We start from the raw sequence: 20,743 nt of genomic DNA on the forward strand, positions 1-20,743 counted from the left end.
ACACCCATTGTAATCAGAAATCCCGTTAACTTCAGTGCAACAAGATCAAGCCCAAAGTGATATGATAAAATATGTTCTTGCGAAAGAATCTGACATCAGAGCTGCCCAAATGAATGGATTATCACATTTTCAGACCCTGTGACCAGGTCCTGTGACAGTTGCTTAAAAGCAAAGTTTGCTCCAAAGAACCTCTAAATTGTGCTGCATTTTTATTTAGGACATGAAACTCTGTAAACATTGTGTAGTTTGTCAAATGATCATCAGTGTGTACTGCTACTTGAAATAATAGTTTCTCTTTTGTCTATGAGGTCCACAGATCTGTTAACTAATGGGTTCTCATCCTTTATGCAACTCTATAGACAGAACTAGTCACCTCACACTGAAGAGTTCACTATTTTTTGTGTGTCTGTGTGGTTTGTTTGTTCTGCCTCCATAGCTGCAAGGAGGTTTATTGGGCTCTCTGCTACAGAGCAAAAACATTATTTAAAGGAAAGATTTTGGCTATAAACTTACCTCTACAGCACGAAACACAACTATAATGCAAGCCAACCAGCTCATCCCCATACTCCCCTTTTCTCCTTCTCATAAAAGGGCTCCTGTGGGGACTCAGGAGATGTTGAGCATGACTCCCTCCAGGGGTTTCCCCAGCCACCTGATACCAGTTTGTGCAGGAGGTTCCTCAATCTGTGTTCGTAGCCCCTACCCATTGGACATCCCCTCCAGCTCTGTCCCAGGGTATTCGCTTCCTCTCCAGGGGCAGAATTTTATTCCTCTAGGAAGTTTTCAGTCACCAGCAGCCTCAGTTGAGGACAAGGGTTGGAAGAGTGTTGAATCCTGGGATTTAGCATAATTGACCTGACTCTGGTATAGCAATTTTTCTTCAAAGGTGGTGTTCTCCCCCTCCCCCCCCCAGTGCAGACTATCTAAGCCTCACTCTCATGAGCTGCAGAAAAGGTGTTCAGTGTCTGATCAAGTGCTTTACAGTTTCAACTTCAAAATGTCCAGTGGCTGCACAATCCAGCATACAGATAGGATGAGGATATCTTTATGCTGGGATGTTAAGTGATTTCTTATAGCTACATCTTTAGTTCATCTTCCTAAGATTTATTGAGCACTGCCATGGGACCTAAAGTTGGTCCTTAACATCTTGACTCTTTATCTTATTGAGCCCAACAGGAAGGCATCCATATATTTCCTCTCCATCAAAATGGCAATCCTGGTAGCCATTACTCCCCCAGAAGGTGGCAGAGCTTAGAGCCTTATCTATTGAGGGATAATACTACATATTCCACAATGATATGGAGTATGACGAATGGCGAGTATGATTTTTTTGGGGGGCTCTGTGAAAAATTCTCTCCCAAGAAAGAAGTTGTGGCATATATTGGATGTTGGTAGAGCCTTTGAGATCTACCTCTGTCACACACAGTGCTCCATTGATTCTCTACTGTCTGATATATAAAGAAAAGAGAGTATCAAAATCCACTGTTTCAAAATGGCTGAGATGGTGAATCCATGAAGCCTAAAAGTCAGTGTCTCTTTCCAAGCAAGTGAGGTCAAAGTCCACACACTGAGAGTGGCAGCAGCTGACCCGGCTAAGAAACTACATGTGCTATGAGATCTGCAGCACAGCCACCGGGTTATCCATTCATCCCTTTTCAAAAATGTATAAGCAGGCATCAGTGGATGGTTAGAGAATGTTTCATGCTGTGGTTTGAGTAGTGGAGAAGGAATTTAAAATCCTATATGTAGTTAGTTCTGTTTGAACCCTCCCTGAAGCCACACTATGAAAATCCCATTGGTTAATGAAGCAATGGGCCTTGTAGATGAAAGAGAAGAGGGAAATTTTATTCTAATTTGCTAAAAATTTCCTTCCTCTGAATTACATGATCCTCAGATCTGACCCCAGTAGGATAAAAAATCCTGTTCAGTTCATTCAAATTAGCTCAAAATTATGCTCTACAGTAGGAACTCACAGTATATTCCTGTAGTGCATATAATCTCATTAAGTTTCAGACCACAGGGGATATTAACCTTTGCCATGGAAACTGTCTCAACTGGTGAGGTCTTCAGAGTAGCTTGCCATGCTCTTCCGTGGCAGTGACTGACAAGTCTGGTTCTGGTTATGTAGCTTCATGAAGCTGAGAGCCTATTGATCATTAGATCTGTGGACCTTGTAATTTAGAGGAAATTTTCAGTAAATCAGAAAAATGTATTATACCTATATAATATAGTGGGGTTTATTTGGGAACTAAACAATGGATGACCCAAAATATGGTATGTCTAGATGAGTAACAGTTGGGATTCCGAGCTGTTCAGTGTTCCCAGTATCACATAGGGTATAAGAAAATGCAGCATTCTTAAAAATTACTTAGAACTAAAAAAAAACAAATAAATAGTCAAACCAATGGACTGGTATTTCTGAATATAGGGCTTGTGAAACGATCTGGCATTGTGGCAGCAGAACATAAATAAAACTTAACTTTAAAAGCTAGTGCCTAAACTCCCAATTTTACTCAGCCTTTGGAGTGCAAAAAAATTGAGATTCAGGGTTCTCCTTGCTAGGAGATCTTTCATCACTTCAGGTCGAGTGCTAGCTGACATGACAGGGCTGGCTGACAGGACACTTTTAGATTAGGTTAATACTCCAGAATGAATGTGCTTCTGCTTCAGTAAATTGGAATTATAGTAATACGCTTCTACCCCGATATAACGCGACCTGATATAACATGAATTCGGATATAATGTGGTAAAGCAGCGTTCCCGGGGGGGTGGGGGGTGGGGTGGAGCTGCGCACTCCGGCGGATCAAAGCAAGTTCAATATAATGCGGTTTCACCTATAACGCGGTAAGATTTTTTGGCTCCTGAGGACAGCGTTATATCGGGGTAGAGGTGTACATGTAAAACAAAGTTTACTCTCATCCAAATTCTCATAATCAATGAGGATGCTTTTTGCCACCTAGTATAAATTCACTTGTAAAGTTAATCCACTTAGAACCCAACACTGTCACTGTGGGGAAAATGTTGACCCTTGGAATATTAGCAGTGGGAGAACTTGAGTGACTGCGCTGTCTCATGAATAGTTGGATATTTAGTTACCTACTTAAATTTAAGACCTATCTGGAGGCTGTTTGATTAATCAGTGTGTCTATTAAAAGTTTCATCTTGAAAATCTTTTGTTCATGGCACATTCTGCTTTAACCACTCTTTCTATGATCTATTGATACATTATTTTGTTGATGCTGAATGCTTAACTTTTTCTTTATTTCCTTTCTCTTCATATCCTGAAGTTCCAACTAACCTTTCAATGCTTTTTTCCCTTACCTCTTTTATTTGCTCCATGTATGCATTAAGTGGTTGCTTAGATTTAAGGTAAGAAACCCCAGGGCTGGATTTCCATTCTTATTCTTTAGAGACTATTACACATGGGGAGAGATTTGAAATTAGCATGTCATTAATAATAATTTTTTAAAAGAATAAACCATTCTTTCTCCCTCCTTATGTATTCTACCTTCAGTCTCAGTGTGATTTCAGTGTGGTTAGACATTTTGCAATATAAATGGATGGATTTAATGTAACTAATATTTGCAGTTAATTATAAAAGCTTACTGTGAAATGTTGACTCATTTTAGTAGAGCTAGTTTTCACCTAACAAGGGAGAAATAGTATATTTACACTGAGTAGGAATAAATGGCATATAAATGAGTAATTAGCCGAATTTAAACCTCCCCCTGTGTAATACTCTTTTTATCCTATATACGGTGTGATTTATGATTCACTTTGTGACCAGTATTTCAATGTAAAATTACTCAGATAAAGGGACACCAAGGTTGTGTTGCAAAATCAAAAATATTTTTTATATTAAATTTTGCATTTTTTTTAAAGTTGCAGTATCACACATTAGTTACTTTAAATAAATGTCAGTTACTCTTTATGTAAAATACTATATGTATAAAGGCAAAATTTTACACATATTTTCTCAGACTTGGTAATATCACTATGCAAAATGTTGAACCACTCTTAAAAATATCAGATTGCTTTTAGTATGTCACTAACTTAGCAGTATTATGTTAACTCATCAATGTACTTAGGCCACAATCCTGAAAACTGTCATATATGAGTACTCCCAGGTGAGCCTAAGGCCAGCTCTACACTACAAACTTACCTTGGTATAACTGTGTTGCTCAGGGGTGTGAAAAATCCACACCCCCGGGTGATGCAGTTGTGCCAACCTAACCTCCAGTGCAGACAGCACTATGTTAACATATCTACTGCCTCTCGCAGAGGTGGATTAATTACACCGACAGGAGAAGCTCTCCCTTAGGCATAGTACAGTAGCCCTATCAAAGGAGGAAATTAGATTGGTGGTTTGCATGATTTATTCTTGAGAAATCTATGCAGGCTATTACTTATTACCTTATCTTCTAGATGCTTATAAATTGATTGCTTAATTTGTTGCAGTATCTTTCCAGGTATCCAGACTGACAGTACAGCATTTGTAATGCAGTAGTAATGCATTTTTAATACTGAATTTCCCAAAGAGAGTTTCTGTAAAAATCCTATTCTTGGTGTGGTAACTTTGAGTGATTTGGAAAAGCAGCTGGCAGATTCTCAAAGTTTTCATTGCTTTCTCCAAGTTATGCAGAAGTAATGATCTAAAAGTATTGTATGTTCACTTCATTATAGATAAGAGCTGGCAGGTTCTCTTCCCCTTTGCAGTGATGGTAAGAGCCTCTTTTCTGCCTTTCAGAGTAAGAAATTCTTCTATCTATAGAACTTGAATGATTCTAGTGTAGGTCAAGTTAGAATTTTAAAGTTGCTTGTCAAAGAACATCCTTGATTTCAAGTTTGATTAGGCCAATCAGGAAATGTGTGTCAGACAATCTTTTGTTGCCGGATTTGTGGGGTTTTCTTTATTTATATAAAAAAAAAAAAAGTTGTGCTGTATGTTGCACTTTCAGGTTTAAATAGTTCATTTGATCTGATTTGCACTTAAAAATCCTAGGTGCACAGACTGGCACATGTGACTTGAAGCTGCAAGTGAAAAATGGCCTCCATAGTCATATAAATACAATTGAATTGCAGTTGTGACCCATTTTTGAGGAGATTACATATATAATACTTACCGCATATGCTCGTTCAGAAGCAGAATATTTTTGGTAAAAAAGTGACACATCAAAGAGCAGGGGTCGGCTTATAAACGGATCTACACCAAAATTTGATGATTTTAAACTCTATGGAAGCATTGAATTAAATATCTAATACATTGTCATTTTGTTTACCTGGAGCGTCTGCAGGCATGGAGCCCCTCGGCTCCCTGTGGCTGCAGTTTGCCGTTCCCAGCCAATGGGAGCTGCGGGAAGTGGCGCGGGGCCTGCATCCGGCCCTTTGGACATTTTAATCTGGCCCTCGAGCTCCTGTCAGGGAGCAGGGTCCGGGGCTTGCCCTGCTCCAACCAGGGAGCGGGGTTGGGGGCTTACCCCACTCTGTGCGTGCCGTGGCTCCCGGAAGCAGCAGCATGTCCCCCCTCCGGCTCTTACGCATAGGACGCTGCCCCCGCCCCAACCACTGTCCCAACTACTACCCCCGCAGTTCCCATTGGCCGGGAACCGCAGCCATTGGGAGCTGCAGGGGCAATGCCTGCGGATGGGGCAGCGCAGAGCTGCCTGGCCATGTCGCTGCGTAGGAGCTGGAGGGGGGACATGCTGCTGTTTCTGGGAGCTGTTTGAGGTAAGTGTCAGCAGGAGCCTGAACCCCTGACCCCCTCCCGTGCTCCTGCCCCAGCCTGGATCCCCCCATCCACTCCTCTGTCCCAGCCTGGAGTACCCTCCTGCACTTCCCACCCCTACCCCAGAGCCCACACCACTTGCTGGAGCCCTCACCCTCTCCCCCTCACCCGAACTCCCTGCCCCTTCCTCAGTCCAGATCCCCCTCCACACCCAGTGGGTTAGGTCTGACTTCTTCTCTGGAAAGTGCCTCCACTTGAGATCTGATCCTGAAGAGTATTCTGTATTTAAAGAAATGTTCTCTATTGACATGTTCACTGCTATTTGCAGCTAAAGGGTCATGGGGTTTAAAGTAGATCCTGTTGTTAATGCTTCAGATCTATAGACAGTAGTTGCCAACATGCCATGTGAATGAATACACAATACACCTGTGCAAATGCAGGGGCTCGTAGCATGTCTGGTGATTAAGTGTTAGTAAGACTATACAATACATCTATGTATCTATAAAATATTTGTTCAAGGGACTACTTTTTTACCCATGAAATCGTTCCTGAAGGTTGAATAGTTCAATCAGAGCAATTCTGCAGTTCATTCAAGGCTGCTGTCATGTTAAAAAAAAAAAAAATCGCTCTAATTGTAGTAGTTTCATATCAGCTATAAGTCAGTTACTGCGTAATAGATTTACACTGCCATGCAGTGGGAGACTGAAGGACTCAATCTATTTCACGTATCAAAGTGAAGATTGAGATGGCTTGATTATGGTCTAGAAGACTACAGGGAGAAGATTTCTGATAGCACAGAGCTCTTTTAATCTAGCAAAGACCTAACCAGATCTAGTGGTCTAAAGCACCTGGAAATATAGAATAACCGGAAAAACCGATTTTTAAGGGTGAGGGTAATTAACCATTGGGATGTGATGGATTCTTTCACTTGAAAAGTCTTAAAATTGGATGCTTTGTATAAGATATGGAGTTAGCATGGAATTGTTCGTTGAGCTTTCCTAGGCTCTTTTCTGCTGAAAAAGCTTATGGTGTGAGAGGGAGGCATGGTTAAAAATTGAAAAAAGCTGGTTTTGGGGAGGTTTGGGAGATAAAAAATAAGGGCTGGTAGGCTTGGCGATTGTTTTCAAGATGGCCTGCAAAGGAAAAAATGAGTGTTCACCTATTTTTTTTTCTTTTTTGTGATTCATAAAGAAGGCAGCCTGAACTTATGAAAGGAGTTTCCTGCCCCTCCTTTTTTTATTTTGCATTAGAAAAAGGGGGGAAAAACCTTTGAAAACACACCTTTTGAGCTGCCTTTATACTTCATAAAACAAATATGTGCAAGTAATTTTATTTCCTGTGCAGTTCACTTTTAAATATTTGCAGTTTTGTGTGTTCTTCACCTTGCCTTCCACCAGTTTCGGGGCCTCTAGTGATAAGTGTTGCACGATCTCCAGACTTGTTCTGACCATGAATTAAATCCATGCTGTCCTTGAATCAAGGACTTAGATTCAGTTATCTCGTCAGTATCTCCTGTCATTTTTTCTTAGTCACAAGTAGATCCAGGAATCAAACACCTTAGAAGTATTTGTGGTTATTGTAGTTCACGGGGCACTAGAAGACAATGCAGCATGCTACTTTTCAAAATCTTTTCAAGTGCCTAATATAGAAAGAATTAAGTTGCTTCCTTTTTTGCAGTGAGAGTGGGGAGTTACAGCCTAATACATCACTGAACAGTCTGACAGTACTTACATCCATTTATTCATTCCTGAAATAGTCTGGGTGGGAAACCTAAACTCCTCTTTATACGGGGTAATTAGAGTGCAACAATTTGGTCTGCTCTTCAATTACTTGGCGCATGAACACCTTACATTTTAGGAGGAACTTAATTAGGAAATAAAATCAGAACCTCTTAGCAAGCAGAGTTATTCTAGAAATTAAGTATACTGGACAAACGTAAAAATCTGGCAGTGAATGCAAGAGTAACGTTCCATTCACTTGCTGCTTATTTAAAAAAAAAAAAATTCTTTAGGGTCACTCCTTTAAATTTCCAGAGTTGGGGATTAGTGTAGGAAGATATCTGTGTATGACATGCATGTATGTGCACGCATAGAAAGGGTATACAAAGTGGATCTAACTGCAGATGTGTGAACATTTTCCCAGTAATGGGGGAATGAATATTTTCCTCTCTATTTCTGGTACTAGAAATCCTTACATAGATGGTGAAGAGGGACTTGAAAATTGCATCTTTCTTGGGTTGGGGGGTTAGAGATGAACTGACTTGCATCTCAGCTAAAGTTACTGATGTAATTTCCTACTTTATCCTAACGCTATCTCTCTCTCCATTTCTCCTCATCCAAGATAATCGGAAAGCTTTCTCTGTATGTTGTATGGTATTGTTCTAGCAGTGAATGTCAGTCAATGTTAATCAGAACTGTTGAAATAGCTGTATATTTCTCATTGCTTTTCTTGATTATTTGGCCTTAAGTCAAAGTGGAGACTGTTCAAACAGAGCTGTGTAACTGACAATAGCTAAACTTAAATCAGTCAACCCTTTCAGATTTGTAAAACAGCTCTGTGAAACTTTGATTACTTGCTCTCTTTCAACATTACAACTTCAAAGTCATCACATGGGGGAGTCTAAATTTAATCATGCATTACCCTCCTTTAATTTTAGTCTTTTTAAAGAATGTCTCCTTTCTTTTTCACTGTTTAAATTCCTAGTTAACAAAGAGATTCTTGTACTGTTTTTAGTTACGTTTTCTAAAGCTGTTTCTTGTCCATCTTATGTAAAAGATATTGGCAATCACTGGAGTTCTACATTGGTGAGGCAAACCGCAAGCATGACTTCCAATTTTCTGCTACACTGTTCACTTTACTTTACTTTATCCTCCAACTATTCCCACTCCAACTCTCTGGGGCTGGGACTATAATCTCTGTTTGTTTGTACAACTCCGAGTATAATGGGAACCGAATACATTATTGCAGTTCCGATTATTATTGTAGTAGTATTACTAATAACAGTAATGTAGTTTCTTCTTTAAACTTTGAGGGGTATGTTAAAGTAGATTTAATCATATAGTTTAAGTGTAATCCTATAGGTAGTGGTTATGATGCAGTTTGTGTCCCCGAGTGATAGACACTTATGGGAGGTTTGAAATATCTAGGATGGAATTTTCGAAAGTGCTCCCACTGGTCTAACTCTGTTCCCATCTGAAGACCTTTGAAAATCCTACTCGTAGATCTTAATGCGCCATTGACGTCCTCTGCATAAGAAGTGACCTAGGAGTTAACATTAATAAAGGTTGTTTGTTTTAAACAGCTCGGACAGGTAAGTGGGTGATACCGACAAGTTTTGATGAAAGGAGATGAAGGAGATTCTGCAACTTTAAAAAAAACAACCAGCTTTTGGGATGTATTTTCCATGTTCCGTGTATGGAATAAAATGCACTTTCCTTTCATTATACACTTTCCCTCTCCCCCTCAAATTGATGTAGTTCAGTGCTTACCTAGCCCTTCACTTAAAGTAACTTTAGTTTTCATGTTGCTTAAAGTTGGCTTAAAGGACTTTATGATACTATTTGCAAGATATGTTTGTAAAACTAATCAGAACATTTGAGACTTTTACTGTCTCAAAAATTCTAAAAATCTCAATAGTCGCTTCTCTAAACTTTTTCCCTCCCTTCCTGGCAAGCTAAAAGCAGCATAGCTTTGAGATTTCCATCTTCTGTTTTCACCTTCTATATAGGAGTCAAGTTTCAGTGTGTCAGGATATTGCTATATATTAATCCTTAAATAATCTCTGTCATTTAAACGGCAACACAAATAAACACTGCTTGGCTTTTGGAGCGATTAAAAGGGTGTAATTTGCCTCTCAGAATATTTCTAAACATCACTAACAACTTGATCACGGAGCCTTTTCTATAAATAGGGGGACTTACTTTCTGGAAATATGTCATGTTGTTTGGAAACAATACATGTTGGAAATGATATACATTGTAGCTGTGTGCAATAGAGCATGGCATGGGTATCAGAAAAGGAGAGTGTAAAGAGTATTTAATAACGGGAAATAACCAACATAAAAACAATTAAAACCCTAAATTATTTAGCACGAATCATTTGACATTATTTATATGATGGGGAATAGATTTAGGGCTCACAGATTAAAAAGATATTTTATAGATCCTCCCTAAATATATGTGTATAAATTCTCTACCTGCTGTATCTACCTTTTGTATGCAGCCAAAGAGAGCTGTTAATTGGCTTGGTGAATACATCAAAAACAAAATGTTTTGATGTTTATAATTCATGATGTGAGTAGTAATTATGTTGTCAATCAGCACTGAGATCAGTCAACATTGATGCTGATGACTTAAATAGTGAAATATTAACTTGAATTTGTGGTTTCTGATTATCTCACTATTTTCTAAGGAAGAAAACTGGAAAGATCACATCAGTAGTATTCATGATTTCTTTTTTCCTAGTCCACAAACTAGAGATTTAGTTTAGCTTAGACGGTTATAAATTTAGTTTGGCTGCATGTTTTGTGTATGTAGTTTATGTTCATTAAATAGTTTTGGTATCTTAATGTGAAAACATTACAATATATAGCATTCTTGTTTAAAGCATTTTATATTAAATCTTAAAATGAGAGAGATTAGTTCTACTGGAGCATACCTTGAATATAAAAATAACTTTACTAAAGTTTAGCTGCTCTTTAGTTATATTAATTACTGTATTGTGGCCTAGTATGTAACCCTACTTAATCCTCTAGTTTTTTTAAAGTCCATTCTCAAAAAATATGGGGCAATTAACATTAAGCAGTGCAACCAGAAATAACTGCCTTTTATCTTAAACAAATAAACAAAACAAAAAAACCCGAAAACTACTTCCTCGCCCTGCTAAAAGAGATTTTTAATTGGATTAAATACAGATCAACATCAGCAGAGATTTAATATTCATGTGATGGCCTAAAGGCAAATGCAGTTTCTGTATATAAATCTTTGCAAACCCCACATAACGAAGAGTCCTTTGAGTGCAACTGTTGACCTCTAGCAGAGTAGAAGTTGCATATGAAATGCATGGCCTCTCAGTTTTTTTCAGTTTAAACCTTCCCCTGCCTCTTTAGTACTATAGAATGAATTTTCAAGGAATCTTGCTATCTTATTGCCTAAAGTCTGAGTATAGTAAAGGCTGTTTTTTTCTCCGTTCTTTCATGCAGGTTAGTACACAGAATATGAAGATGGGTGGGCTGCCTCGTACTACTCCACCTACCCAGAAACCACCCAGCCCACCAATGTCAGGAAAAGGAACTATTGGGTGAGTACAATTACTGTAGACTTAATATTTTCGTAGAGAGTAGATGGGGAAGAGATATTCGTAAACATCTGAACACCTACATTTCTACCATGGCAAAAATTTTAAACATCTTCCTTATTCTTGCTTCTTGTCCACCATCTAAAGATGGGCTGTGAGACTTGGAGAAGTTTTACCACCATCCTTTGTACTGACCACATCTTAAATTGTAGGTGATGTGTTGCTGCCTGTAGATAATGAAGGTCATTAGAAGTTTTATTCAGGAAGCCTTTCTTTGATTTCTTTTGGCTTGTATTATCGGTGGTGGATAGAATTAGTGGTGTGTTTTTTCTGACAGGTTGTACCGTCTATCTGCAGTAGCTAATGTAATATCTAAACTGACATACTGTGCCACAGGTTGGGCATATATGCTGTGAACGGTAAAATGTGCTTTCCAGTGGAGCTATGAACCTGAATTCTACATTTGCTTCACCTGATAGAGTCCTTATGAATTATGTCCTGAGGAACAGCAGCCCTTCTAGTTACTGCATTGATGTGGTGCATGTTCATGGTAGCATTCTCTGAAATGCTTCCGGTTCCAGGCACAGGGCCAATTAAATAGGCAGAACTGCGGGGTCTAAATGTGTGGATGAGACGATGGTGTAGGGAGGAGGGGTTTAAATTTATTAGAAACTGGGAAAACTTTTGGGAAAGGGGGAGCCTATACAGGAAGGATAGGCTCCACCTAAACCAAAATGGAACCAGATTGCTGGCGCTTCAAATTAAAAAGGTCGTAGAGCAGTTTTTAAACTAAGGTCTGGGGGAAAGCCGACAGGTGAGAGGAGCATGTTGTTCAGTGGGGAGGATCTGTAAATGAAGATTCCCTATGTCCTAATGAGGAGAGGATGGAAGATAAAATACAGGTAGGCTCTGATGAGAAACAGTCAAATGAAAAAAAGTCCCATTCAGTTACATCATGTAATGGCAGGCAGCTAAAAAGTGACAGGTTTTTAAAGTGCTTATATAGCAATGCTAGAAGTCTAAATAATAAGGTAGGTGAACTAGAGTGCCTCGTATTAAATGAGTATATTGATATAATAGGCATCTCAGAAACTTGGTGGAATGAGGATAATCAGTGGGACACAGTAATAACAGGGTACAAAATATATTGGAAGGACAGAACTGGTCGTGCTGGTGGTGGGGTGGCACTATATGTGAAAGAAAGCGTAGAATCAAATGAAGTAAAAATCTTAAATGAACCAAACTGTACCGTAGAATCTCTATGGATGGTAATTCCATGCTTATATATAGCAGTACGGATACAGAACACTTGACCAGGATGATGATAGTGACTGTGAAATGTTCAGGGAGATTAGAGAGGCTATTAAAATAAAAAACTCAATAATAATAATGGGGGATTTCAACTATCACCTTATTGGCTGGGTACATATCACCTCAGGAAGGCATGCAGAGCTTAAGTTTCTTGACACCTTAAATGCCTGCTTCTTGGAGCAGCTAGTCCTGGAACCCACAAGAGGAGAGGCAATTCTTGGTTTAGTCCTAAGTGGAGCACAGGATCAGGTCCCGAGAGGTGAATATAGCTGGACTGCTTGGTAATAGTGACCATAATATAATAAAATTTAACATCCCTGTGGCGGGGAAAACACCACAGCAGCCCAACACTGTAACATTTAATTTCAGAAAGGGGAACTACACAAAAATTAGGAGGTTAGGTAAACAGAAATTAAAAGGTACAGCACCAAAAGTGAAATCCCTGCAAGCTTCATGGAAACTTTTTAAAGACACCATAATAGAGGTTCAACTTAAATGTATACCCCAAATTAAAAAACAGAGAGCACCAAAAAAGAGCCACCGTGGCTAAACCACAAAGTAAAAGAAGCAGAGAGAGGCAAAAAGGCATCCTTTAAAAAGTGGAAGTTAAATCCTAATGAGGAAAATAGAAAGGAGCATAAACTCTGGCAAATGAAGTATAAAAATATAATTAGGAAGGCCAAAAAAGAATTTGAAGAACAGCTAGCCAAAGACTCAAAAGGAATAAAAAAAAATTTCTAAGTACATCAGAAGCAGGAAGCCTGCTAAACAACCAGTGGGGCCACTGAATGATTGAGATGCTAAAGGAGCACTCAAGGACGATAAGGCCACTGCAGAGAAACTAAATGAATTATTTGCATTGGTCTTCACGGTGGAGGATGTGAGGGAGATTCCCAAATTTGAGCCATTCTTTTTAGGTGACAAATCTGAGGAACTGTCCCAGACTGAGATGTCATTAGAGGTTTGGAACAAATTGATAAACTAAACAGTAATAAGTCACCAGGACCAGATGATATTCACCCAAGAGTTCTGAAGGAACTTAAAGGTGAAATTGCAGGACTACTAACTGTCGTCTGTAACCTATCATTTAAATCAGCTTCTGTACCAAATGACTGGAGGATAGCTAATGTGACGCCAATTTTTAAAAAGAGCTCCAGAGGAGACCCTAGCAATTACAGGCCAGTAAGCCTGGCTTCAGTACCGGGCAAACTGGTTGAAACTATAGCAAAGAACAAAATTGTCAGACACATAGATGAACATAATCTGTTGGGGAATAGTCAACATGGTTTTAGTAAAGGGAAATCATGCCTCACCAATCTACTAGAATTCTTTGAGGGAGTCAACAAGCATGTGGACAAGGTGGATCCAGTGGAGATAGTGTATTTAGATTTTCTGAAAGCCTTTGACAAGGTCCCTCACCAAAGGCTCTTAAGCAAAGTAAGCAGTTGTGGGATAAGAGGGAAGGTTCTCTCATGGATTGGTAACTGGTTAAGAGATAGGAAATAAAGGTTGGAATAAATGGAGAGAGGTAAATAGTGGTGTCCCCCAGGGGTCTGTACTGGGACCAGTCCTATTTAACATATTCAAAAATGATTTGGAAAAATGGGTAAACAGTGAGGTGGCAAAATTTGCAGATGATACAAAACTACTCAAGATAGTTAAGTCCCAGGCAGACTGCAAAGAGCTACAAAAGGATCTCTCAAAACTGGGTGACTGGGCAACAAAATGGCAGATAAAATTCAATGTTGATAAATGCAAAGTAATGCACATTGGAAAACATAATCCCAACTATACATATAAAATGTGGGGGTCTGCATTGGCTGTTACCACTCAAAAAAGGGATCTTGGAGTCATTGTGGATAGTTCTCTGAAAACATCCACTCTATGTGAGCAGCAATCAAAAAAGTGAACAGAATGTTGGGCATCATTAAGAAAGGGATCGATAATAAAACAGAAAATATCATATTGCCTCTATATAAATCCATGGTACGCCCACATCGTGAATACTGCATGCAGATGTGGTCACCCCATCTCAAAAAAGATATATTGGACTTGGAAAAGGTTCAGAAAAGGGCAACAAAAATGATTAGGGGTATGGAATGGCTGCTATATGAGGAGAGATTAATAAGACTGGGACTTCTCAGCTTGGAAAAGAGATTTAGAGGGGATATGCTTGAGGTCTATAAAATCATGACTGGTGTGGAGAAAGTAAATAAAGAAGTGTTCTTTATTACTTCTCATAACACAAGAACTAGGGGCCACCAAATGAAATTAATAGGCAGCAGGTTTAAAATAAACAAAAGGAAGTATTTTTTCACACAGTGCACAGTCAACCTGTGGAACTCCTTGCCAGAGGGTGTTGTGAAGGCCAAGACTATAACAGGGTTCAAAAAAGAACTAGATAAATTCATGGAGGATAGGTCCATCAATGGCTATTAGCCAGGATGGGCAGAGTTGGGCCTCTGTTTGCCAGAAGCTGAGAATGGGCGACTGGGGATAGATCACTTGATGATTACCTGTTCTGTTCATTCCTTCTGGGACACCTGGCATTGGCCACTGTCGGAAGACAGAATACTGGGCTAGATGGACTTTGGTCTGACCCAGTATGGCTGTTCTTATGTTCATGTAATGGCTGGTCCTGAAACAGAGCTTATTGTGTTAAATTCAAAATAAAATATTTACATGTATGCAAACTACTCTGATTTAGTAGTGAAAGGCAAACTGACTCCTCAACTGCTCGATTCAGATCAATAAAATAAGCAAAACAGAAAATTCCTGCATAGGAAAAGGGTTTGGGAAATGGAGAGCAGAAATCCCATCCTCCACTCCCTGGTCATAAATTGGATATTGCATACGTGTGGAAAAACAATTTTTTTGAGTCCCTTAGATTTTGCTACACGTAACTATAATTTTACACTGGTAAAAGATCTGTGGCTGCGCTCTAGTCTGACTAAATTTGCTTCTGTGCATATTGCTTTTTTTGTCCAGGCGTCACTCTCCCTATCGCACACTGGAGCCTGTGCGTCCTCCAGTGGTACCAAATGACTATGTACCTAGCCCAACACGTAATATGGCTCCCTCGCAACAGAGCCCTGTTAGAACAGCTTCTGTGAATCAGAGGAATCGCACATACAGGTATTCAGTCTACTCCTGCACAGAATGTGTTTGGCCTAATACAGTAATCTATACAAGATGCACTGCTGTGATTAAAATCAAACCCAGACCCTACAATAGAACCTCACTAATACACTATTGACTGGAAAACCCATTGTGCATTGACACATGGACACGATTAAAACAAGAATATTCCATCATAACATTTACTTCACTTTTTTCCCACAATTACACTTTAATTTTGTAAGACATAGTACTTCATAACGTACTAGTAAAATTGTGTAGTAGAAACAGTCATAGTAATATGGAACTTTGTAAAGATTAAATAGAGTGATGTTGCAAAGATTTGGGGAGATTATTTTGTGTGTGCGAATTATGAGGTATGCTTATTGGAGGACTACAAATTGCTTGTGCTTTGTAATCAAAGTTTTTTTTGAAAAATAAAATCTTGAGACTTTAGGATGAACAGTGCTAAACAGATCTGTGAAATTGAAGTAATCATAACATATAAATGAGGAAACCACTAGCTTTGAATCCAGAGATGGACCACAGTTATGATATATAACAGAAGATACTGTTCCCCTCTCACTGACCACTAGAAAACTTCATCAGTCCTAGGAATTGTCAGAGGTATAAGATGCCACAAGAGAGCTCAAATTGTCTCTCTTGAAATGTTAAATTCTTCTTTAAAAACATTTAAGGAGGCTGGCAAATAGCTTTATACCATATCCATTCTAAACACGAGAAAACTTGACTTTACTGAGTTCAGGAAATGTTGATAGATTTAACCCTTCTACTCCCAACAATACTTAATGTAGAAGCATATATAGTAGAATCTTGCTAATCTACATCCTTTATATAACCTGTACAAAAATGGGCTGTCTCTCTCCACTCAGCAATGATTTATAGTATTGCAATGATGTCAAGTTAATTAGCTTTTCAAAATGCCATATATACTTGTTAGATTACTAGTGCCAAAGGAATGATCATTCTTGATCCAAACTAAATGCTTCTGTGAAAAATGTTTGTTATATCAACTTCAGTTCTTCGTTTCTGCCAGTCATTAGTGTGAAGTAGCAAGTTTCCACTACATGTTTTTTATGTATTTTCTCTATGGACCGGATTATTAATGTTTTGGTGGCTTTGGTTTTTTTAGCAGCAGTGGGAGTAGTGGAGGGAGCCACCCAAGTAGTCGGAGCAGCAGTCGAGAGAACAGTGGAAGTGGAAGTGTGGGTGTACCTATTGCTGTCCCCACTCCATCTCCTCCTAGCGTCTATCCAGGTAAATAGGAATCTCACCTTCCTCTCTTTCTGTCCAAGTCCTAATGTTGGAGTTTATTTACTGTTGTGTTTGCAAGATTCTGAGTCTCTAAGAGAATTTTTCAAGCCAACTTTTCCAGAACCATACAAACTTTAACATTGTTTTGGTGCTAAGAATTAAAATGTGGGTACACTGATATCCCCTGAGTGTGGAAATGTTTGTTATGCAGATATTTGCCCGTCTGTTTGCCTTTTATGTCAATTGGTTAATCAAAACTGTTGATTCATTTAAGCCAGTTGAGACAGGAGCTCTTTGACTAGATGTGACTAGACAGGACACAGCATTGTTCCAAGAAAACAGTGTCTCTCCGTCCTTTTAGCCAGATAAATAGTCTTTCATTTGCTTTCTGTTCATGTAGGCATCTAGAAGTTTATTAGAAGCTTAGATTTTTTTTTTTTTTTTTTTTTAAGGCAAGGACACAGTAAAGTAAATCTTCAGTATACACATGAAAGCAGAGCAGATTATCATGGAAAAGGCAGTCTGTCAAACAAACACTTTTGGTTCACAGAAAATAGTATTTGTACTCTCCCTTCTTTTGCTCATGTAGTGTTGAGGATTTTCTGTGTGCTTCTTTCCTTAGTCTTCAAAATGAAGGAAAAAATTATTTAGCATAAAATTGTGTTCTGAAAAATTATTTTTCTGGGCCAAAAATTGCTATGGGAAACTTATGGTTTCCCTTTGCTATATGTTTAATTTTGTACAAAAGCTGCAGAGTTCTGTGCTACCGATTGGAGAGTAACTAACAAAGGGGGAAAGCAGTATTTCTTAAAGTAATGACTTTCATTGAGAAGTACAGACGTTAGTTTCTACATCTGTAATTGATAGCAGACTTTCTTGATCCAGGTACCCTTATTTGCTGCATATATTGGAATGTTCCTTTAACATAAGCTTCATTTTTTTTCTCATCCCCTCTTTTTGTGCTAGAACATTTAATGTTTACTGAATATCTAACACTGAATTGTCAGAAGGCTTTTCTAATCCTTGCTAACCTGATCTCCTTATTAACTTTACCTCTTCCTCCTCTTTTCACATAGCCCCCGCTGGCTCAGCTGGCACTTCTCCCCTTCCTGCTACCTCTGCACCTGCTCCTTCCCCCCTTGCTCCTGCTCCTGCCCCCTCCGCTGCCCCAGATGCTGCTGCTGCAGGAGCCCAGCCTCTTGCTGATGGCTTCACCTCTCCAACTCCCCCTGCTGTTTCTTCCACTCCCTCAGCAGGTGAGTCTCTGCTCCATTTCATAGACAGGTGAACCAAGATGTGAACACCATCTGAGGCTTTTCAGAGATCCTTAGGAGTCGTTGATCTTTATGGCTTTTTCTGGTTTGGTTTTGTTGGATATGAGTTTTGTCGGAAAACACCTGTTCTTCCAGGAGATTCAGAATATTAGTCCTGTAAACAACCACTATATTGTATGCTTGCAGCAGTATGGATAATGTAAACTCTCAAAGAAGCGTATGTAGGATAAAGGCAGCAATTCTTTTGACATCTAGTAATTGTTTTTCTTCAAATGTTGGATTCAAAATGGTGCCTCTAATGAAGTGGGTGATGTGTATGGTTTTGTGTGACCTGACTCCCATGAGTAGGGCCCTACCAAATTCGTGGCCATGAAAAATGCATCACGGACCTGAAATCTGGTCTCCCCCTCCTGAAATCTGGTCTTTTGTGTGCTTTTACCCTATAACTATACAGATTTCATGGGGAAGACCAGCGTTTCTCAAATTGGGGGTCCTGACCCAAGAGGGAGTTGCAAGGGGGTTGCAAGGTTATTTTAGGGGGTCACAGTATTGCCACCCTTACTTCTGCACTGCCTTCAGAGCTGTGTGGCCGGAGAGTGGCAGCTGTTTGCCAGGCGCCCAGCTCTGAAGGCGGCGCCCCGCCAGCAGCAGTGCAGAATAAGGTGGCAATACCATACCAGGCCATCCTTACTTCTGCGCTGCTGCTGGTGGTGGCTCTGCCTTCAGAGCTGGGATCCTGGCCAGCAGCTGCCGCTCTCCAGCAGCAGCAAGGGAAGCAGTACCACAACCCCCCCTACAATAACCTTGCAAACCCCCTCCCCACCCCACTCCACAACTCCGTTTTGGGTCAGGATCCCTACAATTACAGCACCATGACATTTTTGATTTAAATAGCTGAAATCATGAAATTTATGATTTTTAAAATCCTATGACCATGAAATTGACCAAAATGGATCGTGAATTTGGTAGGGTAGAACCATGAGGTGTCTTGAGCCAATATCTCTCCTTTCCATTAGTTGTTGCAAAAGAGGCATACGTTTTTGATTCACTACTAGTGAAATGGAAGTTTTAATACACAAATTGAGTTGTTTTCTGCCAAAAGGCATTGTTCAGTAGGTGATCTATATTGCATGTACTCAAGCTTGCTTTCTTAACATTGATACAGCCTCTCTGCATATTCATTTCTTTAATTGCTGAAGTTTCAACATGTGTTATTTACTAAATATAATGTAAGACTAGTATGTACTGCCTTTTGTTTGATTGATTTGGATGTAGTATTGTTATGTAAAGATCTGTTTTATATATCAAAAATGGCTTACATGTATTTGCAGTAGCTGATTGTAATGGGTTCTGCTTCTGATCACAGAGCTGTATTAGTTCAGATGTTTAATAACTTTGGTCTACATTCAGGCTTATTTAGAAATTTTGTAACGTGCCAGAAAATATTCTTTAAATAGTGTTCAGTAAAAGTGTAAAATTAAACATGTATCACTATTTTCTAATCTCATCTATAAGAATTCTTATAATAACTGTAGAGGCACCTGAGCTGTGATGAATCTCAGTGGCAACAAATCATCATAATCTCTGAAGTATTTGTGCAGTTAGAAGATGAGATTGATCAGACAGAAGTTGGATTGATTTTCAGGTTTTGGTGTATGAAAAATGTTACAGGTCTCTAGGTCTTAAACTGCACTACTTGTGGATTTTCTATAAAACAATCAGAATTAAATAAAAGTGAAAAACTCAAGTCCTTTAATAAAAATGCAGATGATCTGATTTTAAAAAAATAATTTACTATCTTCCCTTTGTTAAGAAATAAAATAAGAGGTGCCTACTTTCTCCTTGTATGAGCCTAATGCTCAGATGACTTCCCTGAAATAGGATGCATGAGGATAATAGTTTTGTTTTACAGGGTTGTGATTTTCCCCAGCCTGAAGAAACTCATTGTTTTTACCCTTCTAGGGATAAAAAGGCCAATAGAAAAGCCACTAATTTTATGAAACAAAACCTATTCTGTGTGATTGACTTTGAGCATATTTATTCCTTAAATACAACAAGTACATTGTTATAATTCTGTAAGTAAAACAAGAATCCGATAATTCTCAGTCTACTCGTCTACTTTACATCTTTTGTATTTTCCCACGGATATAGATAACAGAGTTAGTGTTGAAAAAGTAAATAACGTGTTAGGATATTTTGGCCAATCCAGTCTCTTTTGGGACTGAGAGGGACCAGACATCAATCCAGGCTCTCAAAATCTTTCTGAACAAGTCTCTCATATTTCAAGCCGGCCAGACAGGAATGCAGATTCTTAATGGATAAAATTCAGGCCTCCTGTCTTCACTGACTCTACCTACTAGCAGCATCCCTCTCCACTGACCAGTGACTCCACCCATTCTCCTCCTCCCCTAGGCTTCTGGACAGTTCTGTAACCTTCTTACTCTTTCCTAATAGGCATAACACGAACCTTTGTGATCTCATCACTTCCCTGTTAGCTTAAAGCTTTCATTCTCAGACTGAAATTGCACCCTAATGTTTTTAATACATTAAACCTTTGCTTAAAGCTTTTTTTAATCAATCAGAGTGACAGATTCAAAAAATGAGAGAAGGACAGAAATTCACGGGGTTGAGGGTTTTTTTGGGCGGGGGGAGGGGAAATCTTTGGGTTTTTTTACAACCATGGGATTCACCTATAATGTTGTGGAGGGGGAACCATGCAAACTGTCTAGTTTACCTTAGTGTCAAT

General features: G+C 39.1%; 1 protein-coding gene across 25 annotated transcripts in view; it reads left to right on the forward strand.

The window, feature by feature from the left end:
- ABI2 (abl interactor 2) overlaps window positions 1–20,743 on the forward strand; it is a 118,853-nt gene that overhangs the window by 73,448 nt on the left and 24,662 nt on the right. For 6 of the 25 annotated variants that reach the window (XR_010591366.1, XM_065560974.1, XM_065560973.1 and 3 more), the window contains 5 exons: window positions 3,352–3,369; window positions 10,926–11,023; window positions 15,320–15,466; window positions 16,602–16,726; window positions 17,800–17,979. Coding sequence is in view for 24 of the 25 variants with exons in the window: in XM_065560974.1 (XP_065417046.1) it covers window positions 3,352–3,369; window positions 10,926–11,023; window positions 15,320–15,466; window positions 16,602–16,726; window positions 17,800–17,979 (568 nt within the window). In the remaining variant the exon portion in view is untranslated. The remainder of the gene's footprint in view (window positions 1–3,351; window positions 3,370–10,925; window positions 11,024–15,319; window positions 15,467–16,601; window positions 16,727–17,799; window positions 17,980–20,743) is intronic. The other 19 variants (XM_065560977.1, XM_024104037.3, XM_065560978.1 and 16 more) reach the window with 14 other exon arrangements.

Source organism: Chrysemys picta, chromosome 11 (assembly GCF_011386835.1).
Source record: "Chrysemys picta bellii isolate R12L10 chromosome 11, ASM1138683v2, whole genome shotgun sequence".
Classification (NCBI taxonomy): domain Eukaryota; kingdom Metazoa; phylum Chordata; order Testudines; family Emydidae; genus Chrysemys; species Chrysemys picta.